The sequence below is a fragment of the Erinaceus europaeus genome, chromosome 4 (assembly GCF_950295315.1).
Source record: "Erinaceus europaeus chromosome 4, mEriEur2.1, whole genome shotgun sequence".
Taxonomy (NCBI): Eukaryota; Metazoa; Chordata; class Mammalia; order Eulipotyphla; family Erinaceidae; genus Erinaceus; species Erinaceus europaeus.
The window spans coordinates 59,265,704-59,291,633 of NC_080165.1; the positions used below are offsets into that span (position 1 = coordinate 59,265,704).

General features: G+C 40.3%; 1 protein-coding gene and 1 pseudogene across 4 annotated transcripts in view; both read right to left on the bottom strand.

The window, feature by feature from the left end:
- SLC26A8 (solute carrier family 26 member 8) overlaps window positions 1-25,930 on the bottom strand; it is a 102,594-nt gene that overhangs the window by 54,763 nt on the left and 21,901 nt on the right. For 3 of the 4 annotated variants that reach the window (XM_060189697.1, XM_060189695.1, XM_060189696.1), the window contains exons 5-9: window positions 22,901-23,082; window positions 18,393-18,521; window positions 17,276-17,440; window positions 14,969-15,118; window positions 4,836-4,918 (exon numbers count right to left, since the gene is read on the bottom strand). In XM_060189697.1, coding sequence (XP_060045680.1) covers window positions 4,836-4,918; window positions 14,969-15,118; window positions 17,276-17,440; window positions 18,393-18,521; window positions 22,901-23,082 — 709 coding nt within the window. The remainder of the gene's footprint in view (window positions 1-4,835; window positions 4,919-14,968; window positions 15,119-17,275; window positions 17,441-18,392; window positions 18,522-22,900; window positions 23,083-25,930) is intronic. The other variant, XM_060189698.1, reaches the window with a different exon arrangement.
- On the bottom strand, window positions 5,820-5,920 carry LOC132538445 (U6 spliceosomal RNA; annotated as a pseudogene).

Here is a 25,930-nt window from a genome sequence, read left to right on the forward strand (position 1 = left end):
TTCCAGAAGAACTTAAAGACAGGTGCTGTCTTTGTTGATCTCACAGCAGCCTATGACACGGTCTGGCACCGTGGTCTCCTAGTCAAGATCTCAAGATGCCTGCCTCCATGGGTGGCCAACACTATATCGTTTCTTCTCCAAAACAGAAGATTCCGGGTGCAGCTGGGTGACAAGTCTAGCAGATGGAGACTTGTCTCAAGTGGCCTCCCCCAGGGCTCTGTTCTGGCTCCCACGCTATTTAATATTTACATCAATGACCTCCCAGAAACTTCTTCAAGGAAGTTCATCTACGCCGATGACATCTGCTGTGCAACTCAGGCATCCAAGTTTGACATCCTCGAGGAAACACTCACGATATCACTCAGATATCAGAGACATGTCTCTGATATCTGATTACTGTAAAAAATGGCGACTAATCCCTAGCACTGCAAAAACGGTATCATCTGTTTTCCATCTACACCATGCCTCAGCCTCGTGTGAGCTTAATGTGCAGCTTGGCGATATGAGAATCCGGCATGAAGCCCAGCCAGTCTATCTTGGCGTTACTCTCGATCACACTCTGTCATTTCACAAACATCTCATAAAAACTGCAGCAAAGGTGGGCGCGAGGAATAACATCATTGCAAGACTGGCCAGCTCCTCATGGGGTGCGAGCGCTTCCACACTACGATCATCCTCTCTGGCATTATGCTATTCCACTGCAGAATACTGTGCCCCAGTATAGTTCCGTAGCCCCCATGTCCACTTGGTCGACTCCAAATTATATTCCTCCATGAGGATAATTTCTGGAACCATCCGTTCCACCCCGGTTCCATGGCTGCCAGTTCTTAGCAACATCGCCCCGCCAGATATTCGTCGGGATGCAGCATCATCTAAGTTCATTTCCCACGTCTACGCTCGACCGGACCTGCCAATATACGCGGATATCTTCGCCCACCCTGTTCAACGCTTGACGTCTCGTCACCCAATCTGGTCCCCTACGCCTATACTGAACTTCTCTGTTCCAGTCTCTTGGAAACAGAGTTGGCAGTCGGCTGAGGTAAAGAACAAACACCTCATCAGAGACCCCTGCTAGCGTCAACCCGGCTTTGACCTAGCACGTTATGATTGGGCCCTCCTCAATCGCTATCGAACAGGCCATGGCTGGTGCGCCGCTATGTTCCATCGCTGGGGAGCCAGAGACGACCCGAACTGCCCCTGCGGCTCCAGACAGACTATGACCCACATAGTCAACGACTGCCACCTCTCCAGATTCAAAGGGGGTCTCGAAACTTTACATCAGGCTCAACCTGACGCTGTTGACTGGCTACAGAAGAAGGGCAAACGCATTCTATATATTCAATGTAATAGCTATCACAATAACAATCAATCTTTAACCACATGAAAACACTGCTCAAAATCATTATTTGTAAAATGCAAATCAAAGTCAGAGTGGTATAGTATTTCATACTCATTACGATGGTTATAATAATATAATTATATTGTAAACTATACCATACATTATATTATACTTTATGTGGTAATAAATCACAATATAAATCATATCAATGTCATTTATTATATATGGCATATATAATATTGCACCATAGTTTTAAAAATAGCAAATAATGGAGAGGATATGGACAAATCAGAACTCTGTGCATTGCTGGTGAAAAGGTAAAATGAAGTACTTGCTGTGAAGAATAGTTTGGCATAGTCTCACCATGTGACCCAGTAAATGAATCCACCCCCACTTACTATATAATTCATTTGATAGAAAATAGACACATTCAAAAACAGGAAGTAGATTAGTAGTAGCCCGAGGCTGTGGAGAGGGACAGTTGAAAACGGCAGCTAACTGTATAGGCTTCTTTTTGAGGTGGTAAAATGTTTTAAAATTAGGGGCAGGAGCTGGGGAGTGGCTCACCCAGTAGAGTTCACACTTTACCATACAAAAAAGCCTAGATTTAATCACTAATCACCATGTGGGAGTACTAATCAAAAGGGAAGTTTCATGAGTGATGAAGCAGTGCTGTGGTCTCTCTCCTCCTCTTACTCTCTATCCCTCTCCCTTTCTGCCTTTCACCCTCTATCTAAAAAAAGGTAACAAAAATTATATCTGGAGGGGTAGATCCACACAGGCACAAAGTCCCAGGGAAGCCCTGGCAGCAAGGAATAAAATTTTTATAATTAGGGAGAACAAAGGGAAATAAATAAAATAAAACTAATGGTGAGAATCACACAACTATACCAAGCTCCACTAAATTGTACACTTAAAAATGGTGAATTCAGTGATCCGGCAGGTGGCGCAGTGGGTAAAGCATCGGACTCTCAAGCATGAGGTCCTGAGTTCAATTCCTGACAACACATGTACCAGGGTGATGCCTGGTTCTTTCTCTCTCCTCCTATGTTTCTCATTAATAAATAAATAAAATATTTAAAAAATGGTGAATTAAGGGGGCCAGGTGGTAGTGCAGTGGGTTAAGCACACCTGGCAAAATGCAAGGACAGGCATAAGGATCCCAGTTTGAGCCCCCGGCTCCCCACCTGCAGGGGAGTCGCTTCACAAGCAGTAAAACAGGTCTGCAGATGTCTATCTTTCTCTCCCTCTCTCTGTCTTTCCCTCTTCTCTTGATTTCTCTCTGTTCTATCCAACAACAATGACAGCAATAACAACAATAATAATAACAACAATGATAAACAACAAGGGCAGCAAAAAGGAAAAAAATGGTGAATTATATGTCAGTAAAGTCATTATTAAAGCAAGATAAGAGAATATTATGAATAGCTTTATTTGACAATAATGAATCATAAATAATAATTACAAATTTTAATGATTTTATTTTATTTTAAATAACCTGTAAACATTGAATTTGTAAGTAAGAACCTTCCTACAGGGGAAACAAGTGGTGGTACACTTGCTTGAGCACACATGTTACCATGTACAAGGACCCAAGTTTAAGTCCTTGGCCCTTGTCTGCAGGGAATAAGCTTCATGAGCAGTGAACCAGTGTTGCAGGTATCTCTCTTTCTCTCTCCCTCTCTTATCTCCCCAATCCCTCTCAATTTGCTTCTGTCCTATCAAATACAAGAAAAATAAAATAAAATAAAGCAAAGAACTTACAATGAAACTCCAGGCCTAAATATCTTCACTGTTATTAGAAATTTAAATTAAACAGGGATATATAAATGGAAGAAAAAAACTTAAATTGAATTTTTAGTTCCTACCAACTTGGGCAAATAAAATAACTAAGAGGGAAGTTCAAAGGAATACTTATACTTAAATTTTTTCAAAAATGCTTACATATATATATATTCTTGAATTTCATGATAAAATATAAGCAAAAGTTAACTGTGGTTTTTAAATCATAAATAACAATCATACTAAGTCACTATAATAGAGTGACTACAATCATGGATTGCAGAATGAAACAGAAATGGACTCAAATACTAACTCTGTCATTGACCAGCTGTGTGCTTTTGGATAGCAAATTTAAATTGTTAAGTCTTTGTTTCCTCAGATGTAAAAATAAGTCACTATATATCTTGTAGTATTACTGTGAGGAATAAACAAAGTATCCATTCCACTTGGGGTCATTTTTCTGAGGATGAAGATCAAATCTTACTTATGGTTGTATATTCCCTGTATTTAGGTGGTCTGCTCATGCATTTTTTTTAATTAAGCAGATTTTCAAATGGATTTAGCTTTTTATCATTTCACTGAGAACTAGTAGGATATGAGACTGTTTTAATTTGGTTACATCAAAGTAGCCTGTCCTTTATTATTTGGGTATTTAGCCAATATATCTGAGTCTTAGCAGTCTTTCGTTATTTTTTTTTTTTGAAATTTCTTTATTGGGGGATTAATGTTTTACATTTGACATTAAATACAACAATCTGTACATAACATTTCTCAGTTTTTCACACAACAATACAACCCCCACTAGGTCCTCTGTCATCCTTTTTGGACCTGTACTCTCCCCCCCACCCCCCACCCCAGAGTCTTTTACTTTGGTGCACCAACTCCAGTAAAGGTTCTACTTGTGTTTTCTCTTCTGATCTTGTTTTTCAACTTCTGCCTGAGAGTGAGATCATCACATATTCATCCTTCCACTTCTGACTTATTTCACTTAACATGATTTCTTCAAGCTCCATCCAAGATGGGCTGAAAACAGTGAGCAGTCTTCACTATTGAACTGCTTGAGGAAATCAACAATTCTTTTCAAAAGACTGTGAAACAAAAATGCTGTACACTGCCTCTCAGTGAAAGTTATTCATCTGATCAAAGTTAAAGAAATAATTTCCTAACAAAAGCAAGAATGGTACCCCATAGTCACTGGTGGGGGTTATAAAGTAAATTAATTGTGAGCTCTTAAGAGCTCCAATTGCCAGCACATTTGAAGATGGCTTTTTACTGAGAGGAATAAAACAGTATTGTTCAAGGACCACAACTGAGTCTAAGTGAATGACAACAGGAGGAACATTCATCTTCTGAGTTCTGAACTTCAGGAGAGAGCCTAGGAAAACAGAGCCACCTCCCTTCCCATCCTCCAGCATAAATTCAATAGGTGTGGATATTGAGAAGCCCCATTATGTGCTATAAAAAATGTGTGGGTCTCTCTGGTAGCTAGTGCACCCATAAGTTGACTAGGGAAAAGATTGGCTCAATGGTGAGGAGAGAGGAAACCAGGTTTCCTAATCTTCTCTATATTTCTAAAATGAAACTCAATCCAAACCCTGAATTTGGCTATGACCAGAGACTGCTTGCTAGTAGATGATATCAACCAGACTGTGTGGTCAGAGGCCAAGAAAAGAGTAACAGAGAAAAACAATCTTGTAAAAATGGAGTTACTGACCTATAAGGAATCATATCAATGATCGTCCTGCTGCTTTCTGTGGCCATGTTTATCTTGTTTGCAAATAGAGTGAAGCCAAGAATCTGTAGGGGGTTAAAAAAATAAAAGGCATATGATCAACTAAATACTGTGCATTGCTTCCAGGAGCGCAAGCGTCCAAAGCCTCTGGCAAGAGATGGAATAAAATAATGTGGCCTTTCCTATGCATGAAACTTGGAGACAGAGGCAGTGTCGTCAATTCAGTGGAGCAAGATAGGCAGAAATCTTCCCTGACTGTTAGTTCCTTAAACTTTTTTCAGCATTGTAGCTAGAATGAAAAGCAACTTCAGCTTTGGTCTCTGACACCATGGGTACAAGTAGATGCCATGGGCTTCTCTTTCCTCGCTATTTTAAAATTTCTACAATGAATATAAACATGTTTTCAGATAACAGCTGAGTCAAGGCCTTAGTTGCCAAAGATTTTTTAAGTTATTATTAGTGATTTAATATTGATTTAACAAAATTATAACATAAAAGGGATATAATAGCTGGAGTCGGGCGGTAACACAGCGGGTTAAGGGCAGGTGGCGCAAAGTGCAAGGACCGGCATAAGGATCCGGGTTTCAGCCCTTGGCTCCCCACCTGCAGGAGAGTCGCTTCACAGGCGGTGAAGCAGGTCTGCAGGTGTCTATCTTTCTCCCCGCCTCTCTGTCTTCCCCTCCTCTCTCCATTTCTCTCTGTCCTATCCAACAACAATGACATCAATAATAACTACAACCATAAAACAACAAGGGCAACAAAAGGTAATAAATAAATAAGTATTAAAAAGAAAAAGAAATAAAAAAGGGATATAATTCCTCACCTTTCCCACCACCAGAGTTCTGTGTCCCCATTAGCTCCACTGGAAACTACATTAGTTCTCCCAAGATCACAGGTATGGGTTGACTACTGTTTCTGTAACTCTCTCTCTATATATATCTGCCCAGTTTTTTCTTTTTCTTTTTTCTTTTTTTGGAACGTTTCATGAATTTGCATGTCATCCTTGTGCAGGGGCCATGCTAATTGTATCGTTCCAATTTCAGCATGTGTGCTGCCAAAGCGAACACCCCATTTTTTCTTTATTTTTTTAACTTTTTAAAAAATTTATTACATTGAGACAGAGAGAAACTGGGAAGGGCAGGGGAGACTGATACAGAGAGACACCTGAAGCATTGCTTCACCACTCATGAAGCTTCCCCCTGCACGTGGGAACCAGAGGCTTGTAAGAGGGTACAGGGACTTGTGCACCGTAATGTGAGTGCTCAATCAGGTATGCCACCACCTGGCCCCTTTGCCCATTTTTTCTATGGTTCTGCCTTTTCTTCCTTTCTTTTCTTTTTTAAAAATTTATTTATTTATTTATAAAATGGAAACACTGACAAGACCATAGGATAAGAGGGGTATAATTCCCACTACCAGAGCTCCATATCCCATCTCCTACCCTGATAGCTTTCCTATTCTTCATCTCCCTGGGAGTATGAACCCAGGGTCATTATGGGGTGCAGAAGGTGGAAAGTCTTCTGTAATTGCTTCCCTGCTGAACATGGACATTGACAGGTGGATCCATACTCCCAGCCTGCCTCTCTCTTTCCCTAGTGGGGCAGGGCTCTGAGGAAGTGGAGCTCTAGGACACTCTGGTGGGGGGTCATCTGTCCAGGGAAGTCCGGTTGGTATCATGGTAGCATCTGGAGCCTGGTGGCTGAAAAAGATTTAACATATAAAACCATACAAATTGTTGATTACTCATGAACCTAAAGGCTGGAATATTGCAGATAAAGATTTGGGGTGTCCGTTTTGGGAATAGCTAGTAGGTCTATTTTAGGTATATTCCAAAGGGTCCATGATTTTATTGTTTTTTGCCTGAGCCTGACATCTGATATGCAGGTGGACCCAAGTTGTTGTCTGGGGCTTTTCTTTCTTTCTGTGTCATACCTACTGCTTCTGACTGTCCTTCCCCACTTTTTTTTCCCCCTTTTCTCTCTTCAGGTCCTGATGGAATTGGAGCTCAGAGCCCTCTGGTAATCTTCCCCTAATATTTATAGCCAGAAACTGAAAGGGAAGATGGTGATAGAGAGACATCTGCAGCCGGGCTTCAGTACCTGCAAAGCAGGTGGGTACTGGGAGCTCTATTGTGCCACCACCTGGCTCTTGGACCAAAATTCGTTTTTTTAAATTTTTTTTCCTTTATGGGAGGCTTAATGTTTTACATTTGACAGTGAATACAATAGTGGAACAAGATTCTTTATAGGGTGCAGAAGGTGGGACTTCTGGCTTCCGTAATTGCTTTTTCAATGAACATGGGCATTGGTAGTTTGTTTCTATCTTTCCCTAATGAGTTGTCAAAGTTTTTTAGATCTAGCTACACTGTATCAAGATAAAGAAGCCTTTTGGGGAGTTGTTGATAAACATTCTATTGACTAACCCTTAGTAAGATGGCATACCATTTGATACAAAAGTCTTTAGCAAAATAGTTACCTGTGTCCCCCCTTTTTTTAAATTAATTTATAAAACTGCAGTTCTTCCTTCTATTTCAGCTAGAGTGGAAAACTGACAACCTAGAAGTGGTTATATTTTGGGGGTCGGGCGGTGGCGCAGTGGGTTAAGCGCATGTGGCGCAAAGCGCAGGGACCGGTGTAAGGATCCTGGTTCGAGCCCCCGACTCCCCACCTGCAGGGGAGTCGCTTCACAGGCGGTGAAGCAGGTCTGCAGGTGTCTATCTTTCTCTCCCCTTCTCTGTCTTCCCCTCCTCTCTCCATTTCTCTCTGTCCTATATAACAACGAATTGCGTCAACAAGGGCAATAATAATAACCACAACAAAGGCAACAAAAGGGGAAAAAATGGCCTCCAGGAGCGGTGGATTCATGGTGCAGGCACCGAGCCCAGCAATAACCCTGGAGGAGGAAAAAAAAAAAAAAAAAAAAAGAAGTGGTTATATTTTATAAAGACTTCACATCAAAGCAAATTAAAACAAAAACCAGAGAACTGAATGCATACATTTAAAAGCAATAGTTTTATAGCTGCTTTATTACACTCTTTCTACTAATACATAGATCATTTCTTAGGCTCTGTTTTAAGCCTTCAACCAGACACTGAACAGAGTAGCATTTAGTTTCTCTGTGATGCGGTGAGCATATGAAGACTTCTAAGAAATGTACAGATTATATTAGAAAATAAGAATCTGAATCACAGCTCAAATCAGTCAGAGAAGAATTTTGGTCTTTATAGTCATTGTAAAGGGACACAGGAAGTCTTTTACTTCTAGAATAAAGTATAAAAATACTAAAAAAAAAAAAAGTAGTATAAAAATACTAAAAAAAAAGTAAAACAGAAAAAATAAGAAAAAGTAAAAAGTAAAAATAAATCAGCTGAAAACAGCCATCCTTGACATTTTATGGGGTTTTCTATAGCTCAAGCACATACATGCACAAATAGTGAACAGAATATGTATAATTCTATTAACAGAATATATATAATTCCTTTTAAAAAAGATTATATATATATTCATGAGTAAGATAGGAAGAGAGGGAGGAAGAACCAAACATCATTCTGGTGCATGAGCTGCTGGGAATTGAACTCAGGACCTCATGCTTGAGAGTCCAATGCTTTATGCACTGCACCAACTCTCAGACTGCTATAATTCCTTATTGTTATGTGGCTCATGAATGATTTGTCAATATATTTTACCAGATGTCACCTTGAAATTGTTCCCAAATGTTTGAGATTGCCATCTAAAGGAAAGATTGGTGGATGTGTGGAGTTTTCTTCAGTACTTCTGAATAGTAGTTTTTTTAGTGAGTGCTATGAGAAGGCTTTTATGCCTTGGGCCATAGCAATCCTCATCCCTTCTTTCCCATTTTCCTCCCTTACAGGAGAAACATGGAGATCTCTTTCCAGCTCTAAATTACATCTTTAATCCTTGTTATATGTGGGAAATGGCCACAGTCACTTGACATGCATAGAAGTATTCTAAATCAACAAATTGTGACAACATCTTCAACAATATTTAACCGAATAGGGAATAGATGTACTCAATGTTTTCAGAAGGAGAAATAAGGGAGGGGACAAAGGAAAAGAATAGATTTTAGATTGATAAAGAGATTATTTTTAAATACTTACCTTATTTATTTCATGAGAGAGAGATACAGAGACAGAAGTCAGAGCATCATTCTGACATATATGATGTCAGATTAAACTCAGGACCCACTGTATCACCTCTTGGGCCACAGATATAGAAACTGTTCAAAGAATAATTAAATATTTCACAGAGAAAACAAAAAGTAGCATATTGCAAGCTTCAATAACTTTTGACTAAAAATTAGATAAAAAAGTATAATGCCTAAAATCACAATAATTCTAAGTCCCCATCTACTTTTATTGATGTATCTCAGTCTTTAATCACTGAACAACATAGTTTATATACTAGTTACTTATAGCATTCCCCACAGTAATACCTTTTTTTTTCTTAGTGATTTAATGATGATTGACAAGATTGTAGGATAAGAACAGTTGGTTCTGTCAGTATCTAAGATATAGTTATTTATAAATAATATTAAATGACATAAACCATGGTAAGGTTTTATATGGTACAGTAAATCCTAACCATAGGATTTTCAAAGTAAACCAAATTTACAAATAACTTGGTTATAATAATAACTATCTCTTGCCTTCTTAAGACAACAAAGAACCTTCCTCATTCTCTGTAAAAATCCATATTTCTCCCAGTTCTGGAATCTCTGGGGCTTTGCTTGTTTTTCTTCATGCTTCTCTTGATTCCTGCATTTTTATACTGCATCTGCTGATTTCAACCAAATCAATGCAACCAGTGCCACCTTGACAAGCTTCACTTTGGACTGTATCCAGAGATGCCAGGCCTGGGATGTCAACCCTCCAACTCCAGTACTCTGGTGAGACCTTTCTTAGCTCATAGGACTCCCTAGTTCCATTTTGGATGGTATACTTCTTAACAAACTGACAGAACTTAGATATAAATCAGGGCCCAATGGGTAGGGGAAAATATTTAAAGTATAAGTGCGCAATAATCTGCAGTGAGTAGACTTAGACTGAATAAGTGCAGCAAGCAAAAAGAAAAACCTAAAGAAGTCACTATAAAGTACTTAATCAAGTATTTTCTACTTAGGCCTAGTACTGTCCTCTCCTACCCCCTACTTCACTTCCCTCAATCACTCTAAGCCTAACCTTGTCAGATAAAGTAAGGACCAGCACAGTCTAATGATGACCTTTTTGATCACTACCAGGTTACCCCATCATTTGGGACTCTAGTCAGGGAATCTTTGGATTCCCACATAGATATGATGGGCCTAGACCTCTAACAGATCCCTCTGTCCACCATCACTGGTCATCTCCATCAAGAACAACATCATAAGCCCTCTTGTGGGACTCTACAGGATCTTGCCCTCAATGTAGAACAACAATGGTAGGGACTGCCCCACTCTCCAAAGAGAGACCGGATCAACATACCCAAAGTAATATCTTAACCATGACACACAAATATGTCATCCATAGATTAGCCATAGTATCCTCTGTACTTTTACTTCTTTCCAAATTGCACTAGTTAGTTAATAGTTGATGCTCACTGCCTTTGAGTTTCCTTGAAAGTACAGCACTATTATCACTGCAGTTAGTGTCTCTTATGAGAGAATTGAGGGGTCTGGGAGATAGGTTATAGAGTAGAGTAAATGTTTTACTATGTGTCAAGACCTGGGCTTGAACTCTGGCACTACCTGAGAGCACCATAAATATCACCAGCAGAGGCTCTATGGGTGGTAGAATGGTGCCTTTTCTTGCTTTGCTTTGCTTTGCTTTTCCTTCCTTTCCCTCTCTCTCTCTCTCTCTCTCTCTCTCTCTCTCTCTTTCTTTCTCTCTTTCTCTCTTTCTTTTGCCTCCAGGAATATTGCTGAGGCTTAGTGCTGGCACTACAAATCAACTGTTTCTGGTGGCCATTTTTATTTCATTTATTGAATAGGACAGAGAGAATTTGAAAGAGGAGGAGGATATAGAAAAGGAGAGAGAAAGATAGACACCTGAAGACCTTGTGAAGCAAACCCCCATAGCCTGGGGATTGAACCTGGATCCTTGCAGGGGTCCTTGCGCTTCTGCTTTACGCAGTGCGCCACCTCCCAATGCCCCTCTCCTTTTCTTCCCTTTTCTCTTTTCTTTTCTCTTGTCTTCTTTTCTTTTCTATCTAAAATAAAAGGAGTGAAAAATTGGTCTGGAGCAGCAGAATTATGCATGTAAGGCCCTGGCTCTGGGGGGAGGGGGGGGGAGAGGATTTGATAACATGCATGCTTCTTATGGGCATTATGCTAAGTGAAATAAGCCATACAAAGAGAAATACTGCCCCCCTTTTTTTAATTTTTGTTCCTGTCACTGCCATTTCTTCTGGGATCTGCATGTTGTGAAGCTGAATACTGAACACCACGTAGACTTCACTACAAAAGACTTTCATGCCTGAGGCTCTGAGGTCCCATGTTCAAGCCCCACCACCATAAGCCAGAACTGAGTAGTGCTCTGGTTTTCTCTCTGTGTCTTCCTCTCTTTCTCTCCCTCCCCCCCTCTCCCTCCCCCCCCTCTCTCCCCTTACAATAAAATAAAACATTTTTTAAAAACACATTATACGGGTGGGGGGGGCAGGGACAACTCATAACTCCTGCCACATGACTGGCTAGCATTTTTTCTCCTGGCTATTTTACCACTGCAGTTTTTTAAGAGCCCAATAAACCTGTCACTTTAATAAATACCCCCCCCAAAGACAAATACTACATGCCTCAAACTCTAGAGGCACACTTACATATAGAGTCTTAAAAAACTGTCTCGAATGTAAATTGGTACAGCCTCTGTGGAGAGCAGTCTGGAAAACTCTCAGAAGGCTAGACATGGACCTTCCATATGACCCAATAATTCCTCTCCTGGGGTTATACCCCAAGGACTCCATAACACCCAACCAAAAAGAGGTGTGTACTCCTATGTTCATAGCAGCACAATTCATAATAGCTAAAACCTGGAAGCAACCCAGGTGCCCAACAACAGATGAATGGCTGAGAAAGCTGTGGTATATATACACAATGGAATACTATGCAGCTATCAAGAACAATGAACCCACCTTCTCTGACCCATCTTGGACAGAGCTAGAAGGAATTATGTTAAGTGAACTAAGTCAGAAAGTTAAAGATGAGTATGGGATGATCCCACTCATCAACAGAAGCTGACTTAGAAGATCTGAAAGGGAAACTAAAAGCAGGACCTGATCAAATTGTAAGTAGGGCACCAAAGTAAAAACCCAGTGGTGAGGGGTAGACATGTAGCTTCCTGGGCCAGTGGGGGGTGGGAGTGGGCGGGAGGGATGGGTCACGGTCCTTTGGTGATGGGAATGGTGTTTATGTACACTCCTAGCAAAATGTAGACATATAAATCAGTAGTTAATTAATATGAGAGGGGGAAATCAATTGTATGTCTCAAAGGTTCTCAAAAGACAAACTGAATCTTTTTGATAGGCTACGTATTTGATATGCGGACTCTCTCAAAAGCCTAGACCAAGTAGATTAGAAGCTTCCAATAGCACAGCTATATACAAGATACTGGGTACTGTACAGCAAACCATAACAAAGGGACTTTTCAAAGTTAACCCAATTAACAAATAATGTGATGATAATATTAACTATTGATTGTCTTTTTGAACCCTAAGACAGCAGGAACCTCACATCTTCACTATAGAGCCCCTACTTCCCCCAGTCCTGGCACCCTTGGATAGGGCTCACTTTCCCGTATGCATCTCCCAATCCATACCAAATAATATTGCATCCGCCGATCACAACCTAACCAAAGCAACGATTGCCATCTCAACATGCTTCACCTCAGAATGTATCCAGAGACTTCACGTGTGGAATGACAACCCTTCAGCTTCATTACTTGGGTGAGACCTTTCCTTTTATAGTACACTCTAATTTCATCTCAGGTAGTTCACTTTCTAACAAAGTCCCATAACCTAGACATACAACAGTTTCTGTGAGAGAGAGCTTATGTTCACACGTATCCATAAACTACTGCAAAATATATACCTGAAAGCAGGATTACACTAGAGTTTGCAGTGAGCACCTCCCTAACACTTCCTCTCCACTATTCCAAACTTGGGATCCATGATTGCTCAACAAATTGTTTGGCTTTGTATGTTAACTCTCTTTTCAATCACCAGGTTCCAGATGCCACCAGGATGCTGGCTAGGCTTCCCTGGATTGAAGACCCCACCAATGTGTCCTGGAGCTCAGATTCCCCAGAGACACACCTTACTAGGGAAAGAGAGAGGCAGACTGGGAGTATGGACCGACCAGTCAACGCCCATGTTCAGCAGGGAAGCAATTACAGAAGCCAGACCCTCTACCTTCTGCAACCCTCAACGACCCTGGGTCCATGCTCCCAGAGGGCTAGAGAATGGGAAGGCTATCATGGGAGAGGGTGGGTTATGGGGATTGGGTGGTGGGAATTGTGTGGAGTTGTACCCCTCCTACCTTATGCCTTTGTTCACTAATCCTTTCTTAAATAAAAAATTAAAAAAAAAAAAAAACTGTCTCATCCATAGAATAGTGAGTAGAAAAGAGAAAAGTGGTTGCCAGGGGCTATTGGGTGAGGGAAATAGGGAAAGATCAGCAATAAAATGAATAGGATTTAAGGATCTGAGGTAAAACAAGGTGGCTAATAGTTGATAACAATTTGTGATTAAGTGGGCCGGGTAGTAGCACAGTGGGTTAAATGCACATGGTGCAAAAGTCAAGGACTGCGTAAGGATCTCCCTGGTTCCCCATCTGCAGAGGGGTCACTTCACAAGCGGTGAAGCAGGTCTGCATGTGTCTGTCTTTCTCTCCTCCTCTCTATCTTCCCGTCCTTTTTTGATTTCTCTCTGTCCTATCAACAACGATGACGACATAACAACAACAATAATAAACAACAAGGGCAACAAAAGGGAAAAAATAGCCTCTAGGAGCAGTGGATTCCTAATTCAGACACCAAGCCCCAGCAATAACCCTGGAGACAAATAAAATAAAGTAAAATAAAATAGAAAACAATGTGTGAATGAAATCTGCTAGTAGAGTGGAACTTGTGTTCTCACAGATAAACAAATGGGATGATAGATGTATTGAATAACTAAATGGGAGAATCACTTTGCTATATATATAAAATTACCATGACGTACACTTTAAGTTATCTTACAATGTTATGTGCCAATAATACTTCCAGAAAGCTGAAATTAGAGGAAGAGTGAGGGCAAGTTGATATCTACTTGGCAGATGCCATCTGCTGCTGACTCCAAATATTAAAAGAGATAATAGATAAAATGCATAAAAATAAACATGCCTATAAAAAACAAAGATTAGGGGGCCGGGCTGTAGCACAGTGGGTTAAGCACACATGTGGTGAAATGCAGGGACCATAGGAAGTATCCCAGTTCCATCCCTCAGCTCCCCACCTGCAGGAGAGTGGCTTCACAAGCAGGTATCTATCTTTCTCTTCCCCTCTCTGTCTTTCCCTCCTCTCTCCATTTCTCTCTGTCTATCCAACAACAACAGCAATAGTAACAACAAGGGCAACAAAAATGGGGGGGAAAGAAAGAAAGAAAAAAAACAAAGATTAAAAATAGAACATCATAATTTGTGAAAAGATAAATAAGCATGTTTTATAAATAAGCATGTTTAAATACATGTATACATAGTATTTAAAAGCTGAATGTATTCAATTAAAAAAATTTTATTATCTTTATTTATTGGATAGAGACAGCCAGAAATCGAAAGGTTAAGGGAGACAGGGAAAGACAAAGAGAGATACCTGCAACCCTGCTTCACCACTTGCAAAGCTTTCCCTCTGCAGGTGGGGACTGGGGGCTCGAACCCGGGTCCTTGAGCACTGTAACATATGTGCTCAATCAGGTGCACCAAGTATTCAAATTTTTATAATTCAATATATACATTGATATATATTAATTAATATTTTTACACTCCCCTACAATCAACCTTTCCTAATCCTAGATCACTTCCTTTTTATTTGATTTTTTAATTAGGCATTTTAATTATCTGAGTTATGAATTTGGGGCATCAAAAATACATACCAGAAAAACTTCCATGGGAAACTCAATGGGGTACTCGTTGAAGGAAATTCGGATACATTTGTTGACTCTCAGAGCGACAACAGCAGTTAGAAATAGCAGTATGCTGGTAGAATTAGCTTTTGGGAGACCTAAACAGTAGTTAACCATGTTCTGAAAGAAAACAAAATTACAAAGACTCAGAAAGGAGTATGATGATTGCCTCAATCTAGGAAATAACACTTTTCCTAGATTAGTTTAAAAAGAAATCCCCTCTATATAAGCTGTAACAAAATCCAATAAAGTACCTTCAGCCTCTGGGAAAAAAAAATCCCAAGGAAGTGTTTCTGGGTACAAGGTGGGCAAATGTGCATTTTTAAGTTGAAAATAGAAATTAAGAGTTAGTAGAGGGGGCGAGTGGTGGTGCATCTGGTTGAGTGGACATATTACAATGCACAAGGACCAGGGTTCAAGCCCCAGTTCCCCACCTGCAGGAGGAAACCTTTGCGAGTGATGAAGCAGTGCTGCACATGTCTTCTAGAAGTCTCTCTCCCTCTTTATCTTACTCTACCCTCTCATTTCTGGCTGCTTCTATCCAATAAATAAAGATAATGAATTTTTTTTAAAGTGCCAGTCAGTAGAGAAAAAGAAAAAAAGGAAAGACATTTGGAAGTAGTAATAGGTGTAGGTGTGACTTAGGAAGAGAAAGGGCAGGGGTAGATAGCTAAAGGTTATGCAAAGAGACTTTCAGGCCTGAGGTTCCGAAGTCCCAGGTTCAATCTCCCGCCACCAGTGCTGAGCAGTGCTCTAGTGTTTCTCTCTGTGTCTTTCTCTCTCTGCATCTCTCTCAAAAATAAAAATAAAAATAAACAAATAAATACGAAAGGAAGAGAAGGCAGGACCACAGAAAAATGTGCAAATAGGGTGGGGTAGACGGCATAATGGTTATACAAAGAGACTCTCATGCCTGAGGCTCCAGGTTCAATCCCCCATACCACTGTCACAGCTGATCAGTGCTCTAGTAAAATAATAATAATAACAATAATAATAATAAAAACAAAAAAGAAAAATGGACAAATATATATGTATTTTTAAAGTAGAAATAATAGTCAACCTATATCTGTGTCCTTGGGAGAACCACTACATTTTCCAATGGAGGCAGTGGGTACACAGAACTCTGGTGGTGGGTACGGTGTGGAATTGTACCCTTGTTATTTTATTTATTTTAATTTGCTTTTCTCCCCCTTTTGTTGCCCTTGTATTATTGTTGTTGTAGTTATTATTATTGTTGTTGTCATTGATGTTGTCATTGTTGGATAGGACAGAGAGAAATGGAGAGAGGAGGGGAAGACAGAGAGGGGGAGAGAAAGACAGACACCTGCAGACCTGCTTCACCGACTTTGAAGCAACTCCTCTGCAGGTAGGGAGCTGGGGGCTCAAACCGGGATCCTTATGCCAGTCCTTGAGCTTTGCGCCATGTGCACTTAACCCGCTGCGCTGTTATTTTGTATTTTTTAAATTAATATTAAATGACTAATAAAAAACAAAGTCAGTAATGTCCAATAAGTAAGAAGAGAAACCATTTTATATGTTTCAGTATAGTGAATAGGACCTTGTAGTTCCATTTATTCTTTTATTCTCTATTAGTTTTCTCAGATCATTTGTTTTTCTTTAGCTTGTCTTCTTTTTATTCTTTCATTTAGGGAAGTTAGCATCTTTAGATGCTTTAGGGTGCATGTCTATTATGAAAGATGCAATGGGAAGAATTATAGGTATAGTACCTTAAAGACAAAATTTTAATACGTATTGTATTATAAGAACCTGATCCAGGGGGGTCAGGCTGTAGCACAGCGGGTTAAGTTCACGTGGTGCAAAGCACAAGGACCAGCATAAGGATCCCGGTTGGAGACCCTGGCCCCCCACCTGTAGAGGTTCACTTCACAGGCGGTAAAGCAGGTCTGCAGGTGTCTATCTTTCTCTCCCCCTCTCTGTCTTCACCTCCTCTCTCCATTTCTCTCTAACCTATACAACAGCAGCAGCAATTGCAACAATAACAATAACAACAACAACAAGGACAACAAAATGGGGCAAATGGCCTCCAGGAGCAGTGGATTTGTAGTGCAGGCACTGAGCCCCAACAATAACCGTGGAGGCAAAAAAAAAAAAAAAACCTGATCCAGCTGACCTGCAATTAGTATGTCAGTATGGTAAATCTAGAAGACATTATTTCTAGGTCTGTCTTGACCCACTTGTCTATTCAGGAGTCTCCCCTCAGCTATGAGAGGCAAGGAAAGAGACATTTGTAACTGGATGAGGGTGAAATTTACTCACATAGAAGAAGGAGACAGGACCAGCGTGGAAGCTAATCATAACTCCAAAAATGCCAGTCAATTGAGACATGATAACATGCAGTGCAGTGGCAGCCAGATAAGCATTGATTACTGCTTCCGGAAGGTAAGTGGCAACAAAGCCGAAACCTAGAAAGCCCATTGATAGCTGTAGAGAGTTCAGATGCAGAAGAAAACCAAAGTTAGGCAAACCAAAGTTAGGTGTCATCAAGTCATCAACTATGAATTACTCAACTTGCAGGTTCCCACACAAAAAAAACATTACATCGGGGCTGGGTGGTGGCACACCTGGCTGAGCGCACATGTTACAATGTGCAAGGACCTGGGTTTGAGCCCCCAGTCCACACCTGCAGGGGGAAAGCTTCACAAGTGGTGAAGCAGTGCTGCAGGTGTCTCTCTGTCTCTCACCCTCTCTATTTTCCTCTCAATTTCTGACTGTCTCTATCCAATAAATAAATAAAGATAATAAAAAAATTTTTAAAGCATTAGGTCATTTTAATAAGTCTTGTCTTTATTTCCCTGATCAATAGAGATTGATAAAGTAGGTTGTTGATAAGGTTAATCGTTGTTGTTGCTTCAGATGCTCCTACTGGCACTCGATTACATTTCTTTCATTCTTTGTGAGCAATTACACTTGAGTTCTTGCCCTAAGATCTTGTTTGTAGATATAGTGTTAATAGTGAGAGAGCAAGCTTGTAACCTTTTAAAAGTCCTTTCATTAGAAGCTTAGTCATTAACCCCTTATAGGAGATGGTAACATCTTTAAGTGGAATACAGCTTTTCATAAAGGAAATGACAATTTAAAATTGAGAATTCCTCAATAGTATGTATTCCTAGGACATAAACATAATCTTCTAGAGTGAGGGAGATAGCATAATGGTTATGCAAAAAGCCTCATCCCTGAGGCTCTGAAGTCCTAGGGTTCAATCCCCAGCACCACCATTAACCAGTGCTGAGCAGTGCTCTGGTAAAAAAAAAAGTTTTCTATATGTACATATACATATCTAATATAGAAATATATTTGAACTCTAATTCCCTTAAGATAGGTTAAGAAAACTGGCACAGACGTCTATGTCCAGTGGAGAAGCCCAACCTCTCACCTTCTGTACTCCATAATGATCCTGGGTCCTTGCTCCCAGAGGGATAAAGAGTGGGAGGGCTTCCAATGGAGGGGATGGGGTGTGGAACTCCGGTGGTGGGAATTGTGCCCCTCTTGTCCTATGGTATTGCTGATTATTGTTGGATCAGTAAGAAAAAGAAAGGAAGGAAGGGAGGAAGGAAGGAAGGAAGGAAGGAAGGGAGAAAGGAAAGAAAATGTCACAGAAAGGCCTGGAGGGGGTACAATGGAAGGAGTATTAAATTCTTGAGCATGAGGTCCATGGCTTCATCCCTGACATCTCATGTGCCAAAGTGATGCTATGGTTCTCTCTCTCAATCTCTCTCATTATTCTCTATTTATAAGTAAATAAATAATTAAAAGAAAGCTTGCATGCCACAATGAAAAAAACTAAACAAGTCTTGAATTCTATTACTGTCACTACTTCATCTTCAACTAAACTAGAAACTACTACAGAGGGCTGGGTGGTGGCACACCCGGTTGAGCGCACATGTTACAATGTAAGGACCCAGCTTCAAGCCCCCAGTCCCTACCTGCAGGGGGTAAATTTCACAAGTGGTGAAGCAATGCTGTAGTTGTCTCTTTCTCTCTTCCTCTCTAACTCCCCCCTACCCTCTCAATTTCTGGCTGTCTCTATATAATAAATAATAATTTTTTTTTAAAAAAAGAAACTTTTTTTTTTCCCTCCAGGGTTATTGCTGGGCTCGGTGCCTGCACCATGAATCCACCGCTCCCGGAGGCCATTTTGTCCCCCCCTTTTGTTGCCCTTGTTGTTGTAGTCTTGTTGTTGTTATTATTATTGCCATTGTTGATGTTGTTCGTTGTTGGATAGGACAGAGAGAAATGGAGAGAGGAGGGGAAGACAGAGAGGGGGAGAGAAAGATAGACACCTGCAGACCTGCTTCACCGCCTGTGAAGCGACTCCCCTGCAGGTGGGGAGTCGGGGGCTCGAACCGGGATCCTTACGCGGGTCCGTGCGCTTTGCGCCACATGCGCTTAACCCACTGCGCCACCGCCCGACCCCCAAAAAAGAAACTCTTACAGAACAGCAAACACACTTGGAAGTTTTTGTTTTTTTTTTTTGCTTTAGAAGCTTTTGTGGGGGGTGAGGCAGATAGTATAATGATTATGCACAAAGATTCTAAGGTCCTAGATTCAATCCTATATACCACCATAAGTCAGAGCTGAGCAGTACTCTGGAAACAAGGAGGAGGAGGAGAAAAGGAGGGGTGGGAGGAGAAGGAAGAGAAGGAAGAGAAGGAGGAGAAGGAAGAGAAGCCGCCTCCAGGAACAGTGGAGTTTTGCAGGCACCAAGCCCCAGTGAAAACCTAGTAGCAAAAACAAATGAGGCAAAAAAATTCCCAGGAATTCATCACTGTGTTGTTCCTTGGGTTTTGAGGTTCTCAGTTTGCCCTCTTTTCATGTTTTGGAATTATGTTTGCTTTATAGATAATATTCCAAGACTGAGTTTGCACATAACAGAAAGAATAGTAAATGTACATCTATTCAATCTTCCAAGATATGGAATGTCTCCTCCTTTATTAGCTAAAAGAAACTCAAAGTGGGGGCCTGGCTTATACACCCAGTTGAGTGCACGTTACTAGACATGAGGGTCCAGGTTCAAGCTTTACTGGTCCCACCTCCAGAAGGAAAGCTTCACAAGAGAAAAAGCAGTGCTGCAGGTGTCTTTATCTCTCCTTTCCTGTCTCCGCCTTCATTCTCCATTTCTGTCTTTATCCAATAAATAAACAAGAGTTTAATTTTTTTTCAAAGCCTCAAAGGAGGGAAGAGAACATACCCAAGGACAATTAGATAATTCATAGTTTGCTGACTTATTTTTCCAGAGAGGGGGAGAGAGAGAGAGAGAGAGAGAGAGAGAGAGAGAGACCACAGTACTGAAGCTCCCTTTAACACTGAGAAGGCTGTTCTTAAGCCTGAGTCTCCCATATGGCAAAGCAGTGAACTATCCAAGTGAGCTATTTCACTGTCCCAGTTGCTGATATTGATGTTACTTTTTCCCTACAAGACTAACTTTTTTAAACCACTGGAATTATAGCTTCCTTAAATTTTTTGGTCTTTGTTAAAGTACTAAATTAATTTCTTAAAAAAATTTTTTTTGAAGTTGGGCAGTAGTGCAGGTGGCATAAAGTGTAAGGACTGGCATAAGGATCCTGGTTCGAGTCCCCAGCTCCCCACCTGCAGAGGAGTCGCTTCACAAGCGGTGAAGCAGGTCTGCAGGTATTTATCTTTCTTTCCCCCTCTGTATTCCCCTCTTTTCTCCATTTCTCTCTATCCTATCCAACAACAATGACATCAATAACTACAACAATAACACAACAAGGCCAACAAAAGTGGCACAGGCACCGCCATGTGAGCTGCTTGACAAGGTATCAGCTTCGCAGGAAGTTCAGCACAGCTGGACTCTCCAGGCCAAACTGAAACCATCTTGCCTTTTGCCATGTATAGGGCTTGGGATTAAGCTCTGTGTAGTCTTAATAATCTTTACCTATGGCCAGGTTCAGAGCCTGATCAACAACAAAAATAATGACAAAACCTGCACTGCACTCTATAAGATTGATCACGGAACAAGCAATATCAGTAATGCAGAATTTTTCAGGAGCCCCCAATAGGAAAAACTATTTTCCCCTTGATCTACATCACTTCCTTTAGTATTCCCACTAAAATATAGAGAAAGATTGGTGGTTTCCACAGTGGGAGGGGCCACCTTACATAGCATAATTTATAAATGGAAAGTTATGGTACCCACCTAGATATAATGGGTCTTTTAATCTACCATCCACCACTATGCTTCCATTTCCTTATACAGGAATAGTACATGAGAACCTAGGTCACATAGTGAGCATACAAGAAAGATGGATTCCAGTTAGAGAGCTTAACTTTATGAAGAGGCTGGCCAGGTCAGCACCACCTTGGTGCCTTCTCAGTAAGGAACAAAACTCCTTGATCAAACAATGGAACAGATTTTATGAAAACCAGGCTGTTCAATTTGTTTAAGGCCCCTAGAAACATAACAAGCTTGAACTTTCTATGAACCATGGCTTCTGATGCATAGGGGCAAGAGAATGGCATAAACATACACGTAGAATATTAATCTTAATCAATAGGACATTTGCCTAGCACACAGGTACAGGAATAACAAAAGACATAGAAACTGTGATCTCTAGGGAGAAAAAGTGCCCTTGGAATGTCTATGTTTCACAAAACAGGAGGTGTTCCTTACCTGTGTTGTTCTTGCTTGGTGATTGATGTATTAGTGACCAAAGCCTTGGTGATTTTTTTTTTAAATAATCTATACCTTAGTGATTTTTGTTTTAATGATCTAAGCCTTATGAGACTATAAAAATAAAGTACTGCCTGAGCATGGTAGAGGTGCCTCTCTCTTGCTCCTGAAGTAGTTGATGTGTTTCTCATCTCATTCTCACTGATGTCCCTCATCTTTCAGGATACCCTAATAACCTGTTGGGGCTGGCCCCCGGCACAAAAGGGAATAAATAAATAAATAATACTTATTTATTTATTTTTAAAAAGTAAGAAAGAGACACACCTGCAGCACCTCCAGATGGGGACTGGGTGCTTGAACTCTGGTCCTTGTACATTGTAACTAACATGTGTGCTCTAACAAGTGTGCCACTACCCAGCCCCTAAAGTACCAAATTCATTTCACGATACCCAATAACTATAACTTATTGGTGCTTACTATGTGACAGACTTTGAGTTGAGTGTTTCATATGCATTTTCCTACTTAAGAACAAAAGAAAAGTCCTCAAAAGAACACTACAAGATAGATATGCTTACTCCCATTTTACATACATGGAATCTGAGGTCCACAATGATAATTTAATGTAAATATGTTCATATAGCTGGTAAGCATCAGGGCCGGTGTCAGCCCCCTGACAGCATACATTATAAGCTCCCAATAAATCCTTACCCAATGAAAGATGGTTCTGGTGGAGATGAGTGTAAATTAACCAGAATGAGTGAGTTAAGAATAAAGAAATATAAAACTTGAATATATGGCTTTGATTCAGTGGATAAAACCTTAAATGGTAGATTCACAGGAAGTTAAAGACATTGAAATGGGCTGGATGATGGTGCACCCAATTGAATAGACATGCTACCATGTGGAAGGACCCAGGTTCAAGCCTCAAGTCCCTACCTGCGGGGGTGGGGGGGAGCTTCACTCATAGTTAAGCAGTACTGTGTCTCTCTGTCTCTCCCTCTCTATCTCTGCTCCTGCTCTCAATTTCTTTCTGACATATGTATGATGTTTTCTAAGGAAGGAGAAGCTTTGTCATTGAGGAAATAGCCCATGACATATCCCACAAAATTTCCAAAAATAAATCCTTGCAGTTCTAGATATATCAGAATGGATAATAAGAACAATTAAAGGAAAGGCTTCACTAGTAGCCCCTTGAATGGATGACTGGTTGATTAATCAGCTCTTTAAGGGTTTAAAGACTCAGATCCTACCTGAATAATCCCAGTCAGAAAAGTTGTGGTTGCCACCACACTCAAGGATTTATTGTAGGCCACGTAGTAGGAGGGGTCAGAAAAGTCATTTTTGATGAAAGTTCCCAGTATCAGGTGGCCATTGTTGAATGGATACAAATTCAAGATATTGACCATGAGAGCACTTGAAAGGAAGAAGAAACCTATGAAAGATGTTTAGGCACAAGGTTAAGTCTTTAAGTCCAATCAAATGAACAGACACTGACACAAGCAATGTGTGTTCTGATATATTTTTATTTTTTAAAATATTTATTTATTTATTTATTGGATAGAGACAGACAGAAATCAAGAAGGGAGGGGCAAATAAAGAGGGAAAAAGACAGAAAGACACCTGCAGTATTGCCTCATTGCTCACGAAGCTTTCCCCCTCCAGGTGGGGGTAGGGTCTTAAACCTGGGTCCTTGCATATTGTAATTTGTGTGCTCAGCCAGTTGCTCTGATGTTTTATTGTTTCTCTTCCTCCTCCTCCTCCTCCTCCTCCTCTTTTTATTGGAGGGCTAATGGGTTACAGTACAATTGTTGACACATGGGTATAATTTCTCACTTTGTGTTTTAAGTGTTTGCAAAACACTCTTATCCCCAACTTAGGTCCTTCTCTAGTTCTGAATAATTTTTCTTATTTGGAAGTAGCCATTGGAAGAAAAATTTAAAAAGGAAAAGAACTCTGGCTCCACATGTTATAACCAACTTGGACATTGAGATCTTGTTGGCCCAGGTAGTAACCTCTTTATTATGGACATATGGTGTAGGATTCATAGAGAAGTTGGCTGAAAGTGTGTATCACACGAACCACTGTACCTCCTCTTTTTATTTTTTTATTTTATTGCCACCAGGGGTATTGATGGAACTTGCTACCTGCACAATGAATCCACAGCTCCTGGTGGCCAATTTTTCCTTCCTTTTATTTTATTTGATAGGACAGAGAAATTGAGAAGGGGTGGGGAGAGAGAGAGAGAGAAAGAGGAAGAGGAAGAGAGAGAAAGGTAGGAAATGGGAACTCCAACCCCAGTGTTCCACATGGTAACAGTGTGCTCAACCAGGTATGCCACTGCCCAGCACCCACTGTGCCTCCTCTTAGAAATGTTAAAGAATGAGGTGGAAGAGAAAGGATCAGATAACAAAAAGTTAATCAATGATAAGACAAAGAAATAAATAATGCCTAACACAAAGCATTTGCTATATGCAAAATGATACTGAGCAGGGAGTCAGGCAGTAGTGCAGCTGGTTAAGTGCAGGTGGCACAAAGCACAAGGACCAGCATAAGGATCCCAGCTGGATCCTACACCCCTGCTCCCCACCTGCAGGGGAGTCGCTTCACAATCCGTGAAGCAGGTCTGCAGGCGTCTATCTTTCTCTCCCTCTCTGTCTTCCCCTCCTCTCTCTATTTCTCTCTGTCCTATCCAACAATGACAGCATTAGTAACTACAACAACAATAAAAAAAAACAAGGGCAACAAAAGGGAAAATAAATAAATATAAAAAATTTTAAAAAAAGATACTGAACTAAACCTGTCTCCAACATAATTTCATTTAGTCCTTAATAAGACATACCTGTAATGAGAGCAAAGGCAAACCCTACTTTTAAATTACTTAACAGAAAGAAAACTATTTTTAATATTATTATTAGTGATTTAATATTGATTAGTATTATTATAAGATAATAGGGGTATTCCATACAGTTCCCATCACAAGAGTTCTATGTCCCTTCCCTTCCATTGGAAACCTCCTTATTGTTTACTCCTCTAGGAGTATGCAAAACAAAACTCTTAAGAACTCTTATGACCTATATTTGGATATGATTGTGATGTGCCTCCAGGAATTTAGAAATAGGGGAATAAAACCATTTTCTTGGTTAAAATGTAAAATCAACACATACTAGACTTTAGCAAAGAGATGGAACATTGCCTTCTGAAAAGACAGAGTTCCACTCCCCTCTCAATTTCTCTCTGTTATATAAAAAAAAGAAAGAAAGAAAGGAAAGAAGAAAGAATGAAAGGAAGGAAGAAAGAAAGAAAGAAAAAAGGAAGAAAGAAAGAAAGAAAGAAAGAAAGAAAGAAAGAAAGAAAGAAAGAAAGAAAGGAAGGAAGAAAGGTTTCCAGGAATGGTGGGTTCCTAGTGTAGGCACCAACCCCCAGCAACAACAGTGTAGGGAAAAAAAAGACAGAATAGCTTCCCTCATCTGAAGAGTGTGCTCACAACAAACTTAATGTACAAACACACCTGGACAAAAAGTGTGTCAGTCAGAATGGTCAGTGTTAGTTGCCCAGTCTATCATTTTATAAGGAAGTCCTGGAAAGGCACTTCACTGAGTGAATATTGGCAATGACCTTCAAAGGCTGGTGGGGAATTCTGTGATCTGATATTTATGCATGTTTATCTATTTGAAATATATGTGCTAGTTATGAGAGCTCTAGCTAGTTTGCTTCTTGTAATAATAATCTCTAATTATAAGTAAGTATATGGACTTTTGACTCATGGAAAGAAAGTACTTATCATATAGATTTGAATACTTTGATTACTGTGATAGAATTTTCTCATTGTGGGGCTAGGTGGTAGCATAAATGCTTAAGCACACACATTACAGAGCACAAGGACCCAGGTTCAAGCCTTTGGTCCCCACCTGCTGAGGGAAAGCTTCATAAGTGGTGAAGCAGGGCTTCAGGTGTCTCTCTGTCTCTCTTCCTATCTCCCCCTTCCTCTCAATTTGTCTCTATCCAATAATAAATAAATAAATAATAAAAAACAAAAGAATTTTCTCATTGCATGGAAGCCAGGCAGCAGTACACCTGGTTGAGCACACAGATTACCCTGTGCAAGGACCTGGGTTCAAACCCCCAGTCCCCACTTTCAGGGGAAAAGCTTCATGAGAAGTGATGCAGTGTTGCAGTCGTCTGTCTGTCTCTCTATCTACCACTTCTATCTGGATTTTTCTTTGTCTATCAAATAAATTAAAAAATTAAGTTTAATTGCAAGTTAATATGATCATATGAGC